The sequence below is a fragment of the Dermatophagoides pteronyssinus genome, unplaced genomic scaffold, assembly GCF_027571235.1.
Source record: "Dermatophagoides pteronyssinus isolate colony J.1.1.1.1 unplaced genomic scaffold, Derpt_VIB-CSIC_2022.12 sq0065, whole genome shotgun sequence".
In the NCBI taxonomy this organism is placed as follows: domain Eukaryota; kingdom Metazoa; phylum Arthropoda; class Arachnida; order Sarcoptiformes; family Pyroglyphidae; genus Dermatophagoides; species Dermatophagoides pteronyssinus.
Genome location: NW_027461584.1, coordinates 1 through 20,664, shown reverse-complemented (window position 1 = coordinate 20,664; position 20,664 = coordinate 1). Strand labels below are relative to the sequence as shown.

General features: G+C 28.7%; 3 protein-coding genes across 4 annotated transcripts; 2 read left to right on the top strand and 1 right to left on the bottom strand.

Moving 5' to 3' along the window:
* Positions 1-734: 734 nt before the first annotated feature.
* Positions 735-3,084, top strand: LOC113792498 (uncharacterized). Its single transcript, XM_027342391.2, has one exon. The coding sequence runs from the start codon at positions 895-897 to the stop codon at positions 2,803-2,805; it is 1,911 nt and encodes a 636-aa protein (XP_027198192.2). The 5' UTR covers positions 735-894; the 3' UTR covers positions 2,806-3,084.
* A 2,160-nt stretch (positions 3,085-5,244) lies between these two features.
* LOC142646128 (QRFP-like peptide receptor) lies at positions 5,245-13,894 on the bottom strand. 2 transcript variants are annotated; one of them, XM_075824278.1, is made up of 6 exons: positions 13,548-13,894; positions 13,204-13,485; positions 8,939-9,126; positions 8,596-8,853; positions 6,432-6,536; positions 5,245-6,297 (listed from the first exon to the last, which is right to left on the bottom strand). In XM_075824278.1, exons 1-6 carry the CDS (start codon positions 13,870-13,872, stop codon positions 5,797-5,799), a joined length of 1,659 nt encoding a protein of 552 aa, XP_075680393.1. In that variant the 5' UTR covers positions 13,873-13,894; the 3' UTR covers positions 5,245-5,796. The 2 variants fall into 2 exon arrangements, with proteins under 2 accessions (XP_075680393.1, XP_075680394.1); XM_075824279.1 differs by lacking the exons at positions 5,245-6,297; positions 6,432-6,536 and adding an exon at positions 7,432-8,507.
* A 2,532-nt stretch (positions 13,895-16,426) lies between these two features.
* Positions 16,427-18,161, top strand: LOC142646131 (uncharacterized). The gene has a single exon (XM_075824282.1). The coding sequence runs from the start codon at positions 16,560-16,562 to the stop codon at positions 18,159-18,161; it is 1,602 nt and encodes a 533-aa protein (XP_075680397.1). The 5' UTR covers positions 16,427-16,559.
* The last annotated feature ends 2,503 nt before the right edge of the window (positions 18,162-20,664 follow it).

Sequence of the window (20,664 nt, the reverse complement as noted above, 5' to 3'; positions counted from 1 at the left end):
TTTGTCATTCATATGGGTATTAGGAATTTTTTTTTTCGTAAAAAGAATTGTTGATTCTCAAATAAACACACACACAGAGAGAAAGTGAGTGTTAATAAAACACAGACATTGTTTATTGGAAAATGAAAAGAATCCTTCAAAATATTTCTTTTCTATTTTGGGGTGGTTATTCGGTGGTCGAGTGTTTCAATATATAAGAGAGTAGAGTGTTTGTGTGCTGCGGGTATTGTTGAAGTGTGTTCCAGAAAGAAGAATATCTAGCCAAAGAAAGAAAATTTGATGGGTAGGGGAATTATGAAGAATGAGGAGATCAGGAGGAAGAGAAAAACAGAGAATTCTCTCCCGCTCTCGTCTTGGTTGCTTGTTATTTGAGTATTAAGTTGAATTGAATTGAATGAATGGAGAAATACAAAATAGAAATAAATAATAAGCACACACACACATGGATTTAGCTAATTCGGTTTTTTTTTCTTTTCTTCGTTCGTTGTTGTTGTTGTTGTTGTCAAACATTGAATGTGTCATAGAGTGAAATAGTCATATTTCAAAAACATTCTCATGAACTTTAATATTTCATTTCAATAGTTTTTGGTTTCTGTATAAAAACACTATTTTTCTTATTTTTGTTGAACCATTTAGAACCATTAAAATTTATTTCTAATAGGTTATGGGCTCTCACGCCGTTTTTCATGTTATTTTTTTGTGAATATTTTTTTTTGTGATTTTCTTGTTTTTTTTTTTCAACGTGTTGTTTTTTCGTTTTGTAATTTGTATTTTTTTTGAAAGTTTTTTTTTGTGATTATTTTTTTGTGTATTGTTTTTTGTTTGAAACCCGTTTTTTGGTATTTTTTGTTCGTTTATTTTTGTTAATCGTTTATTTTTTGAAAAATCGTCAATATGAGTGAAAGTAATAGCAACAACATCATCCGAGTTATGAAATTAGGTGAAGCAACGTATCGACAATGGTATAATACGTTAATCGATGTGCTAGAAGCATTTGAATTGGACCAATTTATTTCGACATTCAAATATGAACGGGCAGCAACTGATCCCCCGATTAATCGTAAAGAAATTAACAAGATTGCGAAGGTACGGAACATAATTAAGCAATCGATTTCCAAGGACGACCTAGAGGGTTTATTGGATTACCGGAATCCGAAAGAAATGTTGGAAGAATTGGAACGAAAATATCGTGGTCCCGGCGCCAAATCAGCGTGGGAATTGTTGAAGGATTTGGAAACGATTAAATTTGATGGATCGATTCCGGCTTTATTTTCTAAACTTCGTCAGTTGTATGCTGCGTTTGCAGATAAAGATATTAAATTGCCGTATCACATCATCAATTCGAAGGTTCGGTCTGTTTTGCCACCTGAATATACGGATATGTGTAAAATGCTTGATATTTATAATGGTGGTCGTAAAGAAGCTGATTATATGTCCGACAAACAATTTGAATCTGAATTGCTGAGATTTGATCGTGAACGAATTTCGACAGCTGTTTTACAGTCAACTTCTCTAGCGGCTACTTCGACTCCGTCGACATCGACTGATAATGTTCCACCTGTTTTGACGTCACCGGTTTTGTCAGCATCGTCAAGTAATCGAATATTTTTGGGAAGATGTTATTTTTGTGGTATGCAAGGACATGTTGAACGTGATTGTCAGCAAAAGCGACATGTCGAATCTACTGATATGGACCGAAATTTTGACCGTGATTCAAATAACAATCGCTCGTTTAATGATTTGACAAGTTTGAGTGCAATTGTTAGTTCAAAACAGCATGGTTCGCTGATACCGCCACCTAGTTCATTGTCATTGTGTTCTGTTTCATCCGTAAAGTTTTTGGCTGACTGTGGTGCTTCTTTTCACGTGGTAAATAATCGTTCTTTTCTTACAAATATACGACGCACCAATGAATCTATTAGTACTTTGAAGGGTGAAATCCGGAATCCTGAAAAAGGTGATATGTTTTGTCAATTGTTTAATGGTCAAAGATGGATTCCGATGAAAATCAAAGACGTATTTCTTGTTGATGATCAACCGTTTAATTTAATTTCGATTGGAAAATTTTGTAATGTTAATGGTATCAGTGAAAGGATGGATAGGAATGGTATGGTCATTTATCATTATCGTAAGCCAATTTTGATTGGAAAATGGAGTACCGATTATGTCAACCTGATTGAATTGCAAATTCGTGTTAATGTTTCTCCAATCCGTAATGTAGCAAATACCGCTGTAAAATCTTTTTGTCGTAAAAGTTTTGGTCATTCAATGTTTGAAAATCGTGATACGTATATTCCGTTGACAAGCAAAAGTGAATTACGTTCATCTGTTGAAATTAATGAACAACCAATGTGTTCCATTCCGAAAGTCAACGAGGTTAATGAATCTAATGTATTGAATGACAGCAACAATTTTATGAATTCTATTGAAGATGATACTGATGATGAAAATGATTTTCAATCACATTGTGAACTGGGTCAACCAGGTGAGTTACCGAAAAGCCAGTATCATCATGATTATGGAAGTTTTGAATCCTTGTGTCCAAGTCAAAATATTGCAAATTTGTTTGTTGCGAAATTTAAAAATCAATCAACTAATAAGATGTCGAATAACAATGTTATTGGTGAACCTCCTGATTATGGTGATGGTAGAAACCGCAAATATGGTGCAATTGGTAAATCGTTTAAATTTCGGAAATTTGGCAATTGTAATTTTTCTGGTATTGGTTATTTCCGAAATAAATCATCACGTTCTGGTTTCCTACATCATAATTTTTTGAATGGCAATATGGGAACACCATTGTAATCAATATGAATCATCATCAACACCGAATCTGGATAAATTTATTTTGTTTGTTATTAATCGTGTTGATGAATCTTAATATTTCTTTATTTGTTTGTACGTATATCCATTGAAAATGTTTTTGAAATAGGGGCGAGTGTCATAGAGTGAAATAGTCATATTTCAAAAACATTCTCATGAACTTTAATATTTCATTTCAATAGTTTTTGGTTTCTGTATAAAAACACTATTTTTCTTATTTTTGTTGAACCATTTAGAACCATTAAAATTTATTTCTAACAAGTGTGTGTTGCTGGCCTTTGGCCAGCAGCACGCACACTTGCTTCAGCCCGTAGATTCTGGCAGATGAGCGGCTACGCCGCCCATCTCCCAAATCTTTGGCTGAAGTTTTGTTCTTTTGCGATCGATCCAACTATTTATTCATTCGATACAATCAATTATTTGTTTTCTATCCATTTGTTTCGGGTTTCACCGAAAATCGGTCCAAAAAAATATTGGAAAAAATCGCCAAAGATAGCCACAAATATTGGCGCTTCACTTAGTTCCTCCCGGAAAACCTAATTGCACAAACCTAACCTAACCTGCTTAAGGCCGCGGTCCCATTACAATGAGACCGGGGCCTAAGCGTTAACAATTGTTTCTATCCCGAGGCCATTCATGTTGCGCACGATGTTGCGCACATTGACTTTTTCTGCAGACCCTTTCTAACACATTTGTGTATTAAAAATTTCCTAACACATTTCTCTACAGACCATGAATATACGGATATGTGTAAAATGCTTGATATTTATAATGGTGGTCGTAAAGAATCCGATTATATGTCCGACAAACAATTTGAATCTGAATTGCTGAGATTTGATCGTGAAAGAATTTCGACAGCTGTGTTACAGTCAACTTCTCTAGCGGCTACTTCGACTTCATCGATATCGACTGATGTTCCACCTGTTTTGACGTCACCGGTTTTGTCAGCATCGTCAAGTAATCGAATATTTTTGGGTAAATGTTATTTTTGTGGTATGCAAGGACATATTGAGCGATTTTGTCAACAAAAGAAGTATGCCGAAATGAACCGAAATAATTATCGTAATGGATACAACAACAATCGTAATGGGTACAACAATGATTGTAATCGAAGTAATGATGATCGTAATTGTAACAACTATAACCGGCAAAATAATGATTTGACAAGTTTGAGTGCAATTGTTAGTTCAAAACAGCATGGTTCGCTGATACCGCCACCTAGTTCATTGTCATTGTGTTCTGTTTCATCTGTAAAGTTTTTGGCTGACTGTGGTGCTTCTTTTCATGTGGTAAATAATCGTTCTTTTCTTACAAATATACGACGCACCAATGAATCTATTAGTACCTTGAAGGGTGAAATCCGGAATCCTGAAAAAGGTGATATGTTTTGTCAATTGTTTAATGGTCAAAGATGGATTCAAATGAAAATCAAAGACGTGTTTCTTGTTGATGATCAGCCATTTAATTTAATTTCGATTGGAAAATTTTGTAATGTTAATGGTATCAGTGAAAGCATGGATAGGAATGGTATGGTCATTTATCATTATCGTAAGCCAATTTTGATTGGAAAATGGAGTACCGATTATGTCAACCTGATTGAATTACAAATTCGTGTTAATGTTTCTCCAATCCGTAATGTAGCAAATACCGCTGTAAAATCTTTTTGTCGCAAAAGTTTTGGTCATTCAATGTTTGAAAATCGTGATACGTATGTTCCGTTGACAAGCAAAAATGAATTACGTTCATCTGTTGAAATTGATGAACAACCAATGTGTTCCATTCCGAAAGTCAACGAGGTTAATGAATCTAATGTATTGAATGACAGCAACAATTTTATGAATCTGGATAATTCTATTGAAGATGATACTGATGATGAAAATGATTTTCAATCACATTGTGAACTGGGTCAACCAGGTGAGTTACCGAAAAGCCAGTATCATCATGATTATGGAAGTTTTGAATCTTTGTGTCCAAGTCAAAACATTGCAAATTTGTTTGTGGCAAAATTTGAAAAGCAATCAACTAATAAGATGTCGAATAACAATTGTATTGGTGAACCTCCTGATTATGGTGATGGTAGAAACCGCAAATATGGTACAATTGGTAAATCGTTTAAATTTCGGAAATTTGGCAATTGTAATTTTTCTGGTATTGGTTATTTCCGAAATAAATCATCACGTTCTGGTTTCCTACATCATAATTTTTTGAATGGCAATTTGGGAACACCATTGTAATCAATATGAATCATCATCAACACCGAATCTGGATAAATTTATTTTGTTTGTTATTAATCGTGTTGATGAATCTTAATATTTCTTTATTTGTTTGAACGTATATCCATTGAAAATGTTTTTGAAATAGGGGCGAGTGTTGATAAATAGCTTATTTCAAAAACATTCTCATGAACTTTAATATTTCATTTCAATAGTTTTGGTTTCTGTATAAAAACACTATTTTTCTTATTTTTGTAGACCTATTAAAATTTATTTCTAAAATAAAATGAACAAACATCAATGATATCTAATGAAAACAAAAAAAAATATCATTTTCAAAAAAAAACATCTGTTACACAATGGATATGATGATAAAATTTACTGAAAAAAATGTTTTCTCACTAATTCACCGATTCACCATTCAATTCAATTCCGTTTTTCTGGCATTAGACATTTATTAGAATTTATGGTTTTTTTTCATTTTTATTTTCTGATTAAAAAAAATAATTTTTTTTTGACATTTAGTTCATCCTATCTATCTATCCATTACTGACTTTCTTTTTCTCTTTTTTTTTGATTCTGTATTTGTCATGTATAAAATAATAATAATGAATAAATAATGTAATGAAAAAAAAATAAGGCTAGTCTTTGGTTTGTTTTTTTTTCTTTCTTCTGATTCTGTTTTCCCTTAGGGCTACTATCATCTTGATGATGATGATGATGGTTGGTTATCAGAATTTGTTCTTGTTTTTTTTCTATTTCATTTCTTTTTTTTCTGGTTAGATGAACGAAAGAAAAGGAAGGAAGGATGCAGCACATGAAAAAAAAGAATCACTGATGATGAAAGAAAATGAAATGAAATGAAATAATTTCTAAAGAATTGAAGAGAAAAAAAACATAAAGTCACATGCTTCAAATGCAAACAACAAAAAAAAAGCCAAAAATAACTTGAAAAAGAATCTGAAATTTTATAAATTAAAAGACAAAACAAGAAAAATAACGAAAAAAAAAGAATAAACTTACGAGGCTGATGCCACTTACGTGTTCCACCACCAACACCAGTACCAATACCATTACCACCAATATCATTACGATTATTATTATTATGATTAAAACACCATAAACTTTGACAGAATGCATTTTTATATAATGCATCACGAAAATTACGATTAAAACCACCATAAATAATCGGATTGAATACACTGTTTGAATAGGCAATAAAATATGAATAGAATATCAGATTACCAAACCAGCTTGGTAGCTACGATTATTACCAATATAGAAACAAAACAAAAAAAAAGTAAACAAAACAAACAAACAAAAAAATAGAATATAAAATTCCAAGACAATTAATTAATCAATATTGATTGACTTTTTTTTATAAATAAATCTTACCATTTCATTACTTGAATGAAAATAAATTGAATATAATACAATCAATTGTAAGGGTAGCCAACAAATAACAAATACTAATAATACAACAACAACCATTTTGATTACCTAATAGTTTTTTTTGGATTTTTTTTGTAAATTGGAGAAAAAAATATTAATCATTATTAATTATTCAGTAAAAAATTTATCAATTCTAAATATTAATGAACAACAAAAAAAATGAAGAAAATGGATGCCATTTGATATTTTTTATATATATGTAACTAATAAATGGAAACTTCAACGTAAATCTTTACGTGTTCGAATGTTGTGTGTGCAGCTTTGGCGTTGTAATGATAAAACGGGATATAATTTAGAATAAAATATTTTATTGACCAAGCATATGAAGATCATAGATCTCCAAAATACTCGATGATTGAATGATAATTTAGGAAGGCTTTATATACTAGATTTAAATCAGTTAATTACATTCATTAGGCTACAACATTCATTAGTTGATTAACAAAACATCCAAACGATGGTATTTAGGACATGTAATCAATCAATAACATTTCAAAACAAATCATGTTTTGGAAATATTATTTACATCCCCTCGCTCAAGATGATGCTGGCTGGCCGGATCAGGTTGTTGTTGTTTCCTGCATCAGCTCCATGGTTATAACTGCAATGATGTTGTTAACAGATAATCCAGTATATCTGTGTAAAGTATTTGGTGTGTGGAATTTAGGGATAATATTGACGATATTGGAAATATTTTGGAAAACCAGTTCAGCAAAACAATAAATCAGTTTGATAATTTCTTGAAGTTTTTTGATACAAATCATTTGTCAAAACGTTTCTTATTGCACATAAAATTTTCATACGATTTTTCAATTTTTCTTGATAAAATTTTGATCATTTTGATTGCTCTCAAGCTATTAAAGATGCGTGTCTTGGTGAACCATTTTTTTTGATGAGGTGCGTACCTTAACGCCTACCTTCAGCTTTATCGGGGTTTTGAACATTTATTTTGAATTTGAATTTGAATTTGATTACCCTTAGGCTGCCAAGGATTTACAGCATATTTTCGGAGGCCTCTTTTTTGATAGATTCTTACCTCAACGCTTATCTTCCGCTTTATTGAGCTTTTTGAAACAATTTGAAATTTAAATCTTGATAATTGAATTAATTTGATATTGAAAACTTTGATGAAACGATACTTAGTTTTTCAAAACAATTTGGTCAATCAGCTTGGTTAAAATTTTCAAAATTTCGTTTTCATTTTACTTGAATTGATTGGGCGGTGTGTTGTACGAACAGATATTGATTGAAACATTGGAGATTCCCACTGTTGACATCCTGTTGGCTTGTAACTAATAAATGGAAACTTCAACGTAAATCTTTACGTGTTCGAATGTTGTGTGTGCAGCTTTGGCGTTGTAATGATAAAACGGGATATAATTTAGAATAAAATATTTTATTGACCAAGCATATGAAGATCATAGATCTCCAAAATACTCGATGATTGAATGATAATTTAGGAAGGCTTTATATACTAGATTTAAATCAGTTAATTACATTCATTAGGCTACAACATTCATTAGTTGATTAACAAAACATCCAAACGATGGTATTTAGGACATGTAATCAATCAATAACATTTCAAAACAAATCATGTTTTGGAAATATTATTTACATATATTTTTAGCCTATAGATGCCCACACACTTATGATTTCTCACCAACATTTCTTATCATAATCATCTTTATATTAACATTGTTCAATGATAAGATTGGTTTTGTAATTTTGAATGAAAAATCTTATGATATAATTATAATTATAATTATTATTTTTTATTGGGAAATCGACGTCAAACATTTTGAAATTCTTAGTCATCGTCTTCGACAATATATTGTTTATAAATAGAATCTCTGTTCTCTTTTTTGTTTTGTTTTGTTTTAATATTTTTGGTTTGAATGTGGCAAAATATGTGGTAACAGATTTTTGATGAATCGAATAAATTCTGCTTAATAAACACAAAATATATGAAAATTGATTCGACTTTCTTTTGTTTTTTTCTAATATCACTTTGATTTTTAGCTTCAAATTTCATTGAAGAAAATGACAAAAATAGAAATGAATAATGTTTTTTTTGGATGAAACAAACAAATATAGAATATATTCTTACCTTTCTTTTAGATTTTTTCTGATGTCTTAAATTACTTTCATTTGCTTCACCAGGTAAACGATTACCCCATAATATTAGAATTATAGCTGAATATGCTGTTATCATTATTAATACTGGTACAAAAAATAATGTTGTTGTAACTAATGTATAATAAAATGTTTTCATTGTATGTTTTTTATAACAAACACCATCATTTTCTGAATATGTCATTGTATATGGCCAATCTTCCATACAGGTTGTTTGTGTATAATCTACCCACTTTTGTGATATCCAAAGAAAAAAAAGAAAGATTGAAATTAGATTATTTTTAAATCAAATCAAATCAAAATCAAATTTCATATACTTTAACTGTTTCATAACGTCGAGAATAATAAAATGGTATCGATATGATTAATGATACAATCCAAATACAAGTAATGACAATACCGGTACGTTGTTTTGTAACACGTGTACGTAATGGATACATAATAGCCATATAACGATCACAGGCAATTGCTGATAATGACAATACTGATGATGTTAAACATGTCACTTGGTTTTTTTTCAAAGAAAAAGAAAACGAAAACAAACAAACAAAAAAAATTATTCAAATTTTAATCCAATTATGATAAGGGAAAAAAATTCCATGAAAAAAAAATCAATCGATATTTAATCGATATTTCTTCAACAACAACAAAACAAACAAACAAAACAAAGCTACATGACCATCCTAATTGGATTTCCCTTTTTTGCATTTTACATTTGGTAAAATGTTTGTTTCCTCTCATTGATTTTCAGTGAATAGTAAAAGTAATCAATTCGAAAGAAAACAAAAAAACGAAAATCAATCGATATCATTATCGATTATCAATAGGCTAGACAACAACAACAACAACAACAGGAAAAACTGATCGAATTCCGATACTCTCTCTCTCTCTTACTCTCACTTTCATGGAAATCATTGAAATGAAATGGAAAAAAATTTCCGAATCAAAATCTAAAATGAAAATTATTATCATTAGAAAAAAATAATAATTTGTTTGCAAAGAAATAAGGAAAACGAAAACATGAAACGAAACAAATTTTGAATAACCAATGATTCTTTCTTTATTATAAAAAAATGAATCTTCTTTTTTTGGAAACAGAATCAGATTCAATTTCTAATTAAAAAAAAACATTTTTTTTCTGACCAAATTCCAGAATTCTTGATTGAACAATTGCTGAATATAATTGAATTTTTTGTTTTGTTTTGTTTGGAAATTTCTTTCAGCAAATAGATATTTGTTAATGGTCATTGACAATAATAACAACAACAACAACAACAGAATTGACATCAAACAGAATTTTTGTGAAATATGTGACTATTTTTATATAGTAGCTATTCAAAAAATTGGAATCTTTCTAGTTTTATTTTATCAATTTTTTTTCAAACATTTATGAATTTTTCTGATCGATTTTCAATTACATTTTGGTTTGTTGAAATGAAACAGAATAGCTATTTTCATATTTCCAGAAACAAAACTATCATTTTTAACATCCGAATATAGAAAAATAAAAAAATTTCAATCGTTAATCATTGTTGTTATTGTTATCATCGTCATAATAAATCGATATCTTTTAACAACAACAACAGAACAAAATGTATCAAAAAATCTTTAGATTTTTGAAGAAGAAGAAAAAAATGAAACAAATCAATTTGATTTAGTTATGATATTCATCATCAAAAAGAAGAAAAAAAGAAAAAGAATGTTCCCGACAACAACAACAGAAAAAATCCAAAATGATACATTTGAAAACTCAAAATGAAAAATTATCATCCATAAATAATAATAATGTTGGTATGTTCATCATATATAAAGAGATTGTTGTTGTTGTTTTTATTCTGTTCCATCTGATTTGATCCAATTTCGAAACATATACATCATCATCATATAATATTATTTAATTTACATTTTCTTATTTGTTTTGTTACATAATCATATAATGATAATAATGTTTATCAAAAATTGAATTGCTTGGACGAATTGGATTGGAATTTTTTTTCGTTAGAATAATGATGATGAAGATGTTGAATGTTAAAATGATGAATGCATATTTCTTTTCTGTTTGATTTTCAACATTAACAACAATGAACGAAGAAAATGGATCAGACATTCATTCATTCATTTGGAATCTCTGATATTTTTCTTTCATATTAAATTCAACGAAATTTCAATGCTTGTTTCAAAGAAAGATTTTTTCATTTTCTTTTTACTTTTAAATGGTTTTCAACAACAACAACAAAAAATCGGATTAATGGATATCAAAAAACGAAAAGAAAAGCTAGAACCAAGAATCAAATACTCGAATTCTATAGATTTCATTTTATTTTAGGAAAAGGAAATGGCTTTTTATTTATAAATTCGGAACTATTTTATCACTGCGTGTGTGTGATTAAATCGAGATAAAGTGATAGGAAATAAGTGTGTGATAGTGATAGTGATGACTTGAATATGGATCATTTTTTTTTGCAAGAAAAAGAAAACAAACAGAAACAGGAAGATAACAAAGATAAAAATCAATCAATCTATCAATCAATAAAAAAAACTGTGAAATAAAATCATCATTCTGATTGACTGTTTTTATTAACTATATGGCTGCTGTTGATGGTTATTGTTATTGTTGTTGATGATAAAATATAGAAGAAAAAAAATGAACAGAAGAATCGATCCATTTATGATTATCAACCAAAGAAAGAAATGGAAAAAAAATTATGATTGGATCATTGACAGTTTGATTATTTTCTTTCTTTCATATCATATCATCATCATCATGATATAACCATTATTTTCAATTTACTTTATTTTCTCTCTCTCGTTTGAAAGCCATTTATTATTAGTTTTTTTTTCTTGTGAATATAATTCTGTTTAGATTGTTGTTTTATTACTTCAACAACAAAAAGTGGTAACCAAATGTTTCACCATAATCATCAGTTTTTTTTTCGAAAATTTTTATTTTCCAATTTGTCAATTTTTATAATTATCGTTCTTTCATTCGGTTGTTTGTTTGCATTCATTCATTCATTCATAGATGAAAAGCCTATCCATCAATCTATAGCCATTATCGATCTGCAGCCTGAGTTCAATATAGAATTCAGATAGAAGATAGGCTTGTTTTTGATGATGATGATGTCTGCGAGAGAAAAAAAATGAATGTATTTTACAGACATCAACATAATCATATTTTTTCGAATAGATTCTTTATATGAATATAATATTCAAATCGATTAATCGGTTGTTGTTTTTGGTCATACATTCATCATTCTCTCTCTCTCACCAAATTCAAAATCAAAAACATTTCCAATGAATTCGGGATGTTTTTCTTCAAAGAGAGAAAGAAAAAAAAACTGGGAGAAGAAATCTCAAAAGAAGAAGAAAAAAATCTAGAATTCCGAATTCCTGGATTCATCATTGCGAAAAAAAAATTTTGAATTGAATTTCAATCATTTACATACCCACAGAGACACAGACATTATATGTTGTTTGTAAAATTTTGTTTGTTTGTTTGTTTGATGAAAAACAATTTTTCAATTTCAATTGGAGAAAAAAAACTCTCAAACAAAACAAACATCAAAAACAGATTTTCAAATTTGAAATGTAATTTACAAACGATAAAAAGAAGAATGAATAAATAAATCAAATAAACAAACAAAAGAATAAAACTTACACCAATTTACACATCATCTTTATTGAAAAATGTTTGAAAAGGGGGATATTTATATTGGAACGAAAATAATGGACAATACAAGCCAGTGAGGCAATCAAAAAAAATATTCAAATTGGAAAAACTTTGGAAGGAAAAAAATTTTAATTTCAATTTCAAAAAACAAAAGAAAATGAAGCGATAAAATTTTCAATTTCATTTTGTAATTTTCTTAGGGAAAACACTAAAGAAACAAACAAACATTGACATAAATTTAACATTTTGGAATCTGTATCCATTCTGTTCATTATAATGATGATGATGAAAAGTTTTATTTCACTGTTTTTTTTGTAAAATTCATTACAGTAATTCTCGAGCAAAAAAGACAATTAAAAATTATACAGAACCTATTAACAAAAACCTATTTTGTAAAACTCATTTGTCATTTACATAATGTTTTTATTTCAAAATTTTTTTTTGAAATTCTCTTCAAATTTCTTTTAAATCTTTTTTCTTTTGTTTTTGCATCCTTTTTAAAGTCATTGCGAAATTGAAAACATTGTTTCTTTTGTTTCAAAAATTTGCAATGTTTTTTTTTGTCTGTGAAAAAATTAAAAAGATCAAACTCAATTGATTAACACTATTAGATCATCCTTTTAATTATCATAAACTACTTAGTGAACAGAAAAAAACAATCATCAAAAAACGAAAATTCAATTTAAACAAACAAACAAACCAAAAAAGTTTCAACAGGATACTGGAATCCAAAAATAAAGTTGATTGAAAGCAAACAATTAAAAAGTTTTATCTTTATCTTTGTCTTTGTCTTTTAGCTTAATCAATTATTTTTTTCCCAAGAAAATGAAAAAACTACTTTAATGAAAACAAATCAAATAAACAAATAACAAGGAAATTGAAAAAAGTTTTTTTTTGATATTGAAAACTTACTTTGTGCAAATGAATTAATTTTACAAAAAAATGGACCAAGTACATATGTTGGTGCTGTTAGATGATTGATTAAATGTACCCACATACAACATATACAGATTAATATATCGGCAACAGCTAAATTAGCTAAATATAAATTAACCGTAACACGTAATGATCGTTTCATTAAAACACTTAGAACAACGGCTGAATTTCCAAATATTGATGCTATAATAGCAATAATATAAATGGTTATTTTAAAATATTCATCCAAACCGAATGCTTTTGTTTCAAATCGTTCACCTTTGAAATAAATGAACAAATAATTTAGATGAAAACTTAATTAAAAATATAAATAAATTTACCTGGAAAATTGAGATCGGTAAAATTTTCAATATCAAAAAATTGTTCTTGACATTCTAATAAATTATAATTTTGATTATTTTGATAACGATTTTGATGATGATGTTGATAATTTTGTAGTTGTTGTTGCTGAAATGTTTGATTAAATTTAAATGATGATGATGATGATGATGATAATAATAATGGATTCAATGTTGATGGATTAACAATATCATTCGTCAGCCATAAGAATGTTGCCGTCGTTGTCGATGCAGATATTGATTCTGTAGTTGTTTCATCATTATCATTGTTTGAAAAAAATAATGATGATAATTGATAAGTGCTCATTATCAAAAAATAAATAAATGAATAAACTAAAGAGAAAAACAAAACAAACAAAGTTTATTAATAAAAGTTTTGTTCAACAAATTTAAATTATATCTTGATTTAGTCAAAATCCAACAAAAAAAACATGATGTGAAAACAACAACAAAATTAAAAGTACAGAATTTTTGACAGAAACAACAAACAAAATACATCTGGTCATAGAGGAGAAAAAGAATAAGTCATTATCATTATCATGTTTTTTTAATGAATATTTTCTTTTCCTAAAAAAAAGTTTGCTTTTTTTGGCTGTTGTTATTCTGTTGGTTGTCAATTATTTTCATCATCATCATCATTTTGTTTATCAATGTTATGATGATCAGATAATGGATTGTTGTTTTGTTTTGGCAACTCTTTTTATCACAAATCTTTGGTTGTTCAGGTAAAGTTTACCTTGTAAACTAATGTAGTTGGTGTAAAAACAAAAATCCCAAATTCAATTTACCTTGTGTGTATGACAAATTTTCATTGATTGTTTTTTTCAACCAAAAAAACAAAGCAAAACGATTTAGCGGTGGGAAAAAAAGATATTCATTAGACCAACAGCAACATTTGCGTGAGTGCAAAATGTAAAAACACCAAATGCTGATGATGATGAATATTCATTACAAAGAAGGAAATAGAAAATATGGGGAAAAAAATATTTCATGACATTTTTGTTTTTCGGAAAACAAAGGTGGGGTAAAAATGAAATAAAATGATGAAATAAAAATGACAACAAGGAAAATGAGAAATGAAATGCAATGATCGATTATGATGATCATGATGCGGCTAAAATGATATTAAGATTGATGATTTTCGTTGAAAAGATTATTTACAGAAAAAAAAACAAAAGATTTGTTTATTTTTGGTTATTATCGTTAGATATTTTGATCAAATATTTTTCCTTTGAAATATTAATTAAAATTTTTCGATAACCGGAAGCTAGAAAAAAATTGAATAATTAAAAATCAATTAGCATAAAACAACAGCAACATTATAATGAAAAACTAAATACATGCAAATTTCCTTGGAAAACAAACAATAAAAATGAATTGGCAATTGAATTTGTACAATCAATAATGATGATGATGATTACGAAAGAAATCCACAAAGATAATGATTAACATTTGGATACTTATTGTTTTTTCTGGTTAAAGCAAAAAAAAATGGATTGAAAATTTAAGGATTGTAACACTTATGTACATGATTATCAAAAGTTTATTGAATTTTTGTTTTATCTCAGACGATGCTGATGGGAAAATTTTATTCGTAAAACTTTTTTTTCTTGAAAATCATGTCTATAATTTTCCTCTGTTAATTCATGGAAAATATGTGGGTGTTAATTATGCTCACCGTAACAAACAAACATAATTACACACATATGCTGCATACATGAAAAAACATTACTTAACCAACAAAAATAAACTAACTGACTAACAAACAAACTTACAATTTGGATTAATGATAAAGTTATTCTATTAGTTCAATGTGTTGTATATTTGGATGTATGCATAATAATAATAATAAGTTTCAAATTGATTTTCCAATGAAACAGAATAAAATAAATGAATATTTTTATCGATTCTGTGTTGTTGCATAACACAGAATAAGTGCTTCAACAGAAAAAAAATACCCAAAAACAAATTACTTGTCTCTTTCTCTATGTTTTTAATGGAATCTGTATTTATGTTCTCTAATTGTATTTAACATTATAGCAGAAAAACGAAATAAATAAAAAAATAATAGAAATTCAAACAGCATAAAAAATCAATGTGAAATTAAAATAAACAGAAGAAACGTAAATTCAATTTCATGTTGAATTTACGTTTCGAATAAAAGTAAAATTTTGAAAATTCCAAATAAAGAATGAAATGAAAATAAAATCAATGATGATGAACCAACACACCAATCACAAAATAGAACAAACATTGATGAAATTAAATTATCATCGACCAATTGACTACGACAATCACATAGAAATAAAAATTCTCAATCATCGAATCAATCGTGGATCAATAATATGAAAAGAGAGAGAGATTTTTTTTTCATCTGAAATTTATCATCATTATTGAATCTAATAATGGCAACAACAGAAAAAATCGACAACAAATACTCTTAAATAATAATAAAAAGATTTTTTTTTTCGTCATTTCTACTTCGACTATTTTGTTTTAGCCGAAAAGCTCTGAAATGAAAATGAACCAGAAAAATCCATAAAAACAGCGACACAGAAACATGAAAATAAAATATGGAATTAATATTTTTTATGAATGCAAAACACATATCAAACGAGAGAATTATTGGCTGAAGCAAAAAAAACAAAGTTTGAATTGATTTTTGATTAGATTTTTTCTTCTGTTGTCTGCCTACTTTTTCATTGGATTCGTTCATAGCTTGTATTAAGAATTTTTTTCCTCTCGGATTGTTTTTCATCATCATCATCTTCGTTAATAAGAATGACGAAAAAAATTCCCAAATATCGATTATATAAACACCAGCAAAGTAAAGTATGTTAGAACAGTTTAGTTCTATTAATCGAATATTTTAATAATTATAAAACGTTCAAAGTTCTAATAAAATATTTTTAGTTGCAATCAGTAACTTCGTGCATTCATACGTTTATTTTTCCCTATATTTGGTAGCAGAGCTACGTGTGCTTATTTTTCCACATGGCTGACGAAGAAATCGTTAAGATTCTTTCGAAAATTACTGAGAGACTTGAGGTTATTGAAACACGACATCATATTCCAAGTCAAAGTGTTAAAGGACATGATTCATTTGTTCTAAATCAAGTCACGAAATATAATGGATCTAATATTAAATCTTGGTTGTCGACTGTAAAATCGGCATTTAAATCATGTGGTTACTCTCGATTCCTTGAAAGTGAAATACCACAAACTGATCCGGAGTATAAATCCTACGACAATTGTCTAGGTACAATTCGATTAATGTTTGAACCAAGCAAACTTGAAATAATCGATCATTGCAAAACCGTTTTTGAGGTTTGGTCTTATATGGCGAAGATCGAGAAAGACACGTTTGCGACAGCAGTTCGTAAATACATGGAATTGTCAACCTGCAAATATACAGGTGGTCCATTACGAGTTTGGTTTGAAACACTTATTGCTCGTTTTGAAGCGATAGAGTCAGATTGGTGCACATATAGCGACAAACATAGATGTGTCGTTGTTATTGGTATGTTACGAAGTGTACCGAAATTCGATCAATTGGCTGATCGTATTGTTTCACGTCAAAATTGTTCAATGAAAGACATAATCAATCTCTTTATTGAATATGATGAGAATGTTAAAATTAATTCTCTAACTGTTAAAAATACATTTGAAAGTGCGAAAACACTCAAGAAAAACGGTTTCAACAAAAATTTTCAGCGTAGCACCATCAAGTGTACGTATTGTAATAGAATTGGACATAAAACTGAAGAATGTCGTATTAAATTTTGGAATGAAAATAAAAATAAAACTGCATCATCATCTAAAATTTCTTCAAATGTTCAATCGTCCTCGCCATCAACATCAACAACATCATCATCGTCATCAACAACACCAAAGACATTCATCAAACGTGTTGCTAAATCGGTAATTAATAAAAGAATTGATAATATGTCGAATATTTGGATTCTTGATTCAGCTTGTACATCACATACAACAATTCAAGGTGACAAATTAATTAATCCTATTTATAAAGAAATAGAATTTGAAATTGCCAGTGGTGATGTTGTTAAATCTGAATTAGTTGGTGATGTTATTATTAAACCAACTGAAGAAACAGAATTGTTTTTAAAAGATGTTGTTTATGGAAATTTTAATTCAAATTTGATTTCAATTCGCAAATTAATTTTGGATGATTATGAAATATTTTTTGGTAAAGAACGTGCATTAATTAAAAAAGATGATATTGTCATCGAAGCAATGCTTTTTCAAGATCTTTGGATAATATCAGAAATGTCAAAACCAAAAATTTGTAATATTTGGCATAAACGTTTAGGACATTGCTGCACGAAAATTCTTTCACGAATTAATAAGGTTGAACCTCAAATCAATCTCAAAAATGAAAAATGTGAAGATTGTTGCATGAATAAATCTGTAAGTTTGCCACATAAAGTTAAAATGGTTTATGATGATATCGGTGTTTTTGAAATGTTACATATTGATTTATGGCAAGCACCAGAATTATCTTGTGGTGGAAGCAGATATGCAATGCTTATTATTGATCATTTTTCACGTTTTGTTTGGCATTCCGTTGAAACATAAATCAGATGCAACAAATGAATTAATCGAATTTATTTGAAAGAAAATGTTTTAAAACAAAAGTGAAACGTCTTAGAACAGATCGTGGAGGTGAATTTATTAATGATACCTTCAAGGCGTTTTGTTCTGAAAAAGGTATTGATCATGAAACAACAGTCGGGTATTCACCTGAACAGAATGGAATTGTAGAACGTATGAATAGAACTGTGTTTAGTACTGTTCGAACGTTGCTCAATTCTGCTAATGTACCGAAAAAATATTGGGCTGAGACAATGGCTACAGCGATCTATTTAATCAATTCATGGATTCGTGATGATGAATTGTCGCCTTATGAAAAAATGTTCAATAAAAAACCAAATTATCGTCATCTACGTACATTTGGGTGTGTAGCTTATGTTCATCAAAATCAAATGAAACGATTGTCAAAATTAGATGAAACAGCAAGAAAATTAATGTTTATCGGTTATAGTGGATCAATAGTTAATTATGTTCTGCTTGATCCAGAAATTGATGAAATTATTGTTACGAATGATGTTAAATTTAATGAATCAAAAATGTTTTTTGAACAAATATCATCATCGTCAAATTTGTCTTCATCAAGTATTAGTGATTTTTCATCACCATTCATCAATGATTTGAATTCACAGAATGTAGATTTGACCTCATCAAATTCTGCTGATTCTTTTGAAGAAACAACAACTAACAGTGTAAATGAAGATGATTCGGAATTTATTCCAGAGTATATCACAGAAAGCACTGAAACAGTTGATATTGTTGAAAATTCTTTTCCTCGACGATCATCACGTCAAAATTTTGGTATTCCACCAATACGTTATGGCTATAAGTGTATCAATTCATTTGTAGTACCATCAACTTATGAAGAAGCTTTAAGCCTTTCAGATTCAGAAGATTGGAAGAAAGCTATTCAAAATGAAATTGATCAATTGCAAAAGTATCGAGTTTTTCGAAAAGTACCATTTGATAAAAATTGCAAAATAATACCAACAAAATGGATATTCACAAGAAAAAGAAATGGTAGTTATAAAGCACGTCTAGTGGCGAAAGGTTTTACAAAAATTTGGCATTGATTTTTCTGAAATTACATCGCCAACACCTGAACCATCTTTAGTCAATCTGGTACTTTCTTATGCAAACTTTGGTTAAAAATCGACAAATTGATATACGTACAGCATTTTTAAATGCACCATTATCGAAGCTGTTTGTAGCACCACCACCTGGTTTTGTGCATGATGGTTTATTGAAACTAGAAAAAGCACTTTATGGTCTAAAACAAAGTCCATTAGCATGGTATAATACAATAACAGAATTTTTATATTGGTTTTGAACGTTGTCTCGACAAATGTTTCTTTAAAATGAATGATATTCTTCTACTCATCTATGTAGATGATATTCTAATGGTTGGACCAGATGAAGATATATTGTCTGATATTGTAAAACAACTAGAAACAAAATTTGAAGTCACCGACATCGGAAAAGTACATGATTTCCTTGGTGTAGAAATTATTGAAAAACCAAATCATTTTGAACTTTGGCAAGAGAATCAAAAATTTTGAACAATATAATCTTACTGAATGTAAACCAGCACGTGTACCTATGGCATCATTATATCTACAATCTGATGATGAAGAAATTGATAATAATTTACCAGTTCAAATTATTGGGTCCTTATTGTATTTGGCTAATCGTACTCGACCAGACATATCATTTGCTGTTAATTGGTTATCGCGATTTCAAAATCCTACACAATCATTGTTTGCTGCTTGTAAAATGGTTTTAAGATATTTATCAAGAACCATTGATAAGAAATTAATTATTGGTCGATTAAATTCAACTTTGTCAGTCTATACTGATTCGTCGTTTGGTACTTCGTCACTCAACAACTGGTATTATTGTACGTTGTGGAGAATCAACAATTAAATGGAAAAGTGTTAAACAACGAAAATCTCAATTTCGTTGGAAGCCGAAATTACAGCCATTTTAGAAGGTTATCGTATTGCTGAATTTCTATTGCATATTTTTAATTGGCTTCAATATCATATTGAAATTAAATTTTTATGTGACAATCAGTCTGCAATTCATTTGATTAAAATCAATTCAATGAAGAAATCGAGATACTTCGATTTGAGTGAAGAAGCTAATTGAATTGTTCTCGACGAACCAACTATATAATATCAATTACGTTCCAACAAAAGAACAAATATCTGATTGTTTAACCAAACCATTGAACGAAAAATTATTTTTAATATGAAAATTTTTATTTAAATTTATAAAATATTTTAATAATTATAAAACGTTCAAAGTTCTAATAAATTTTTAGTTGCAATCAGTAACTTCGTGCATTCATACGTTTATTTTCCAAAGTAAAGTGATGAAAAAAATAAGAAGAAATTTAAGATGTCAAACAACAACAATGAAAGAAAAGATCATGGAAATTCGATACACAACCATAAAGATATTGTTTTTTTTTCTATGATGATGATCATCT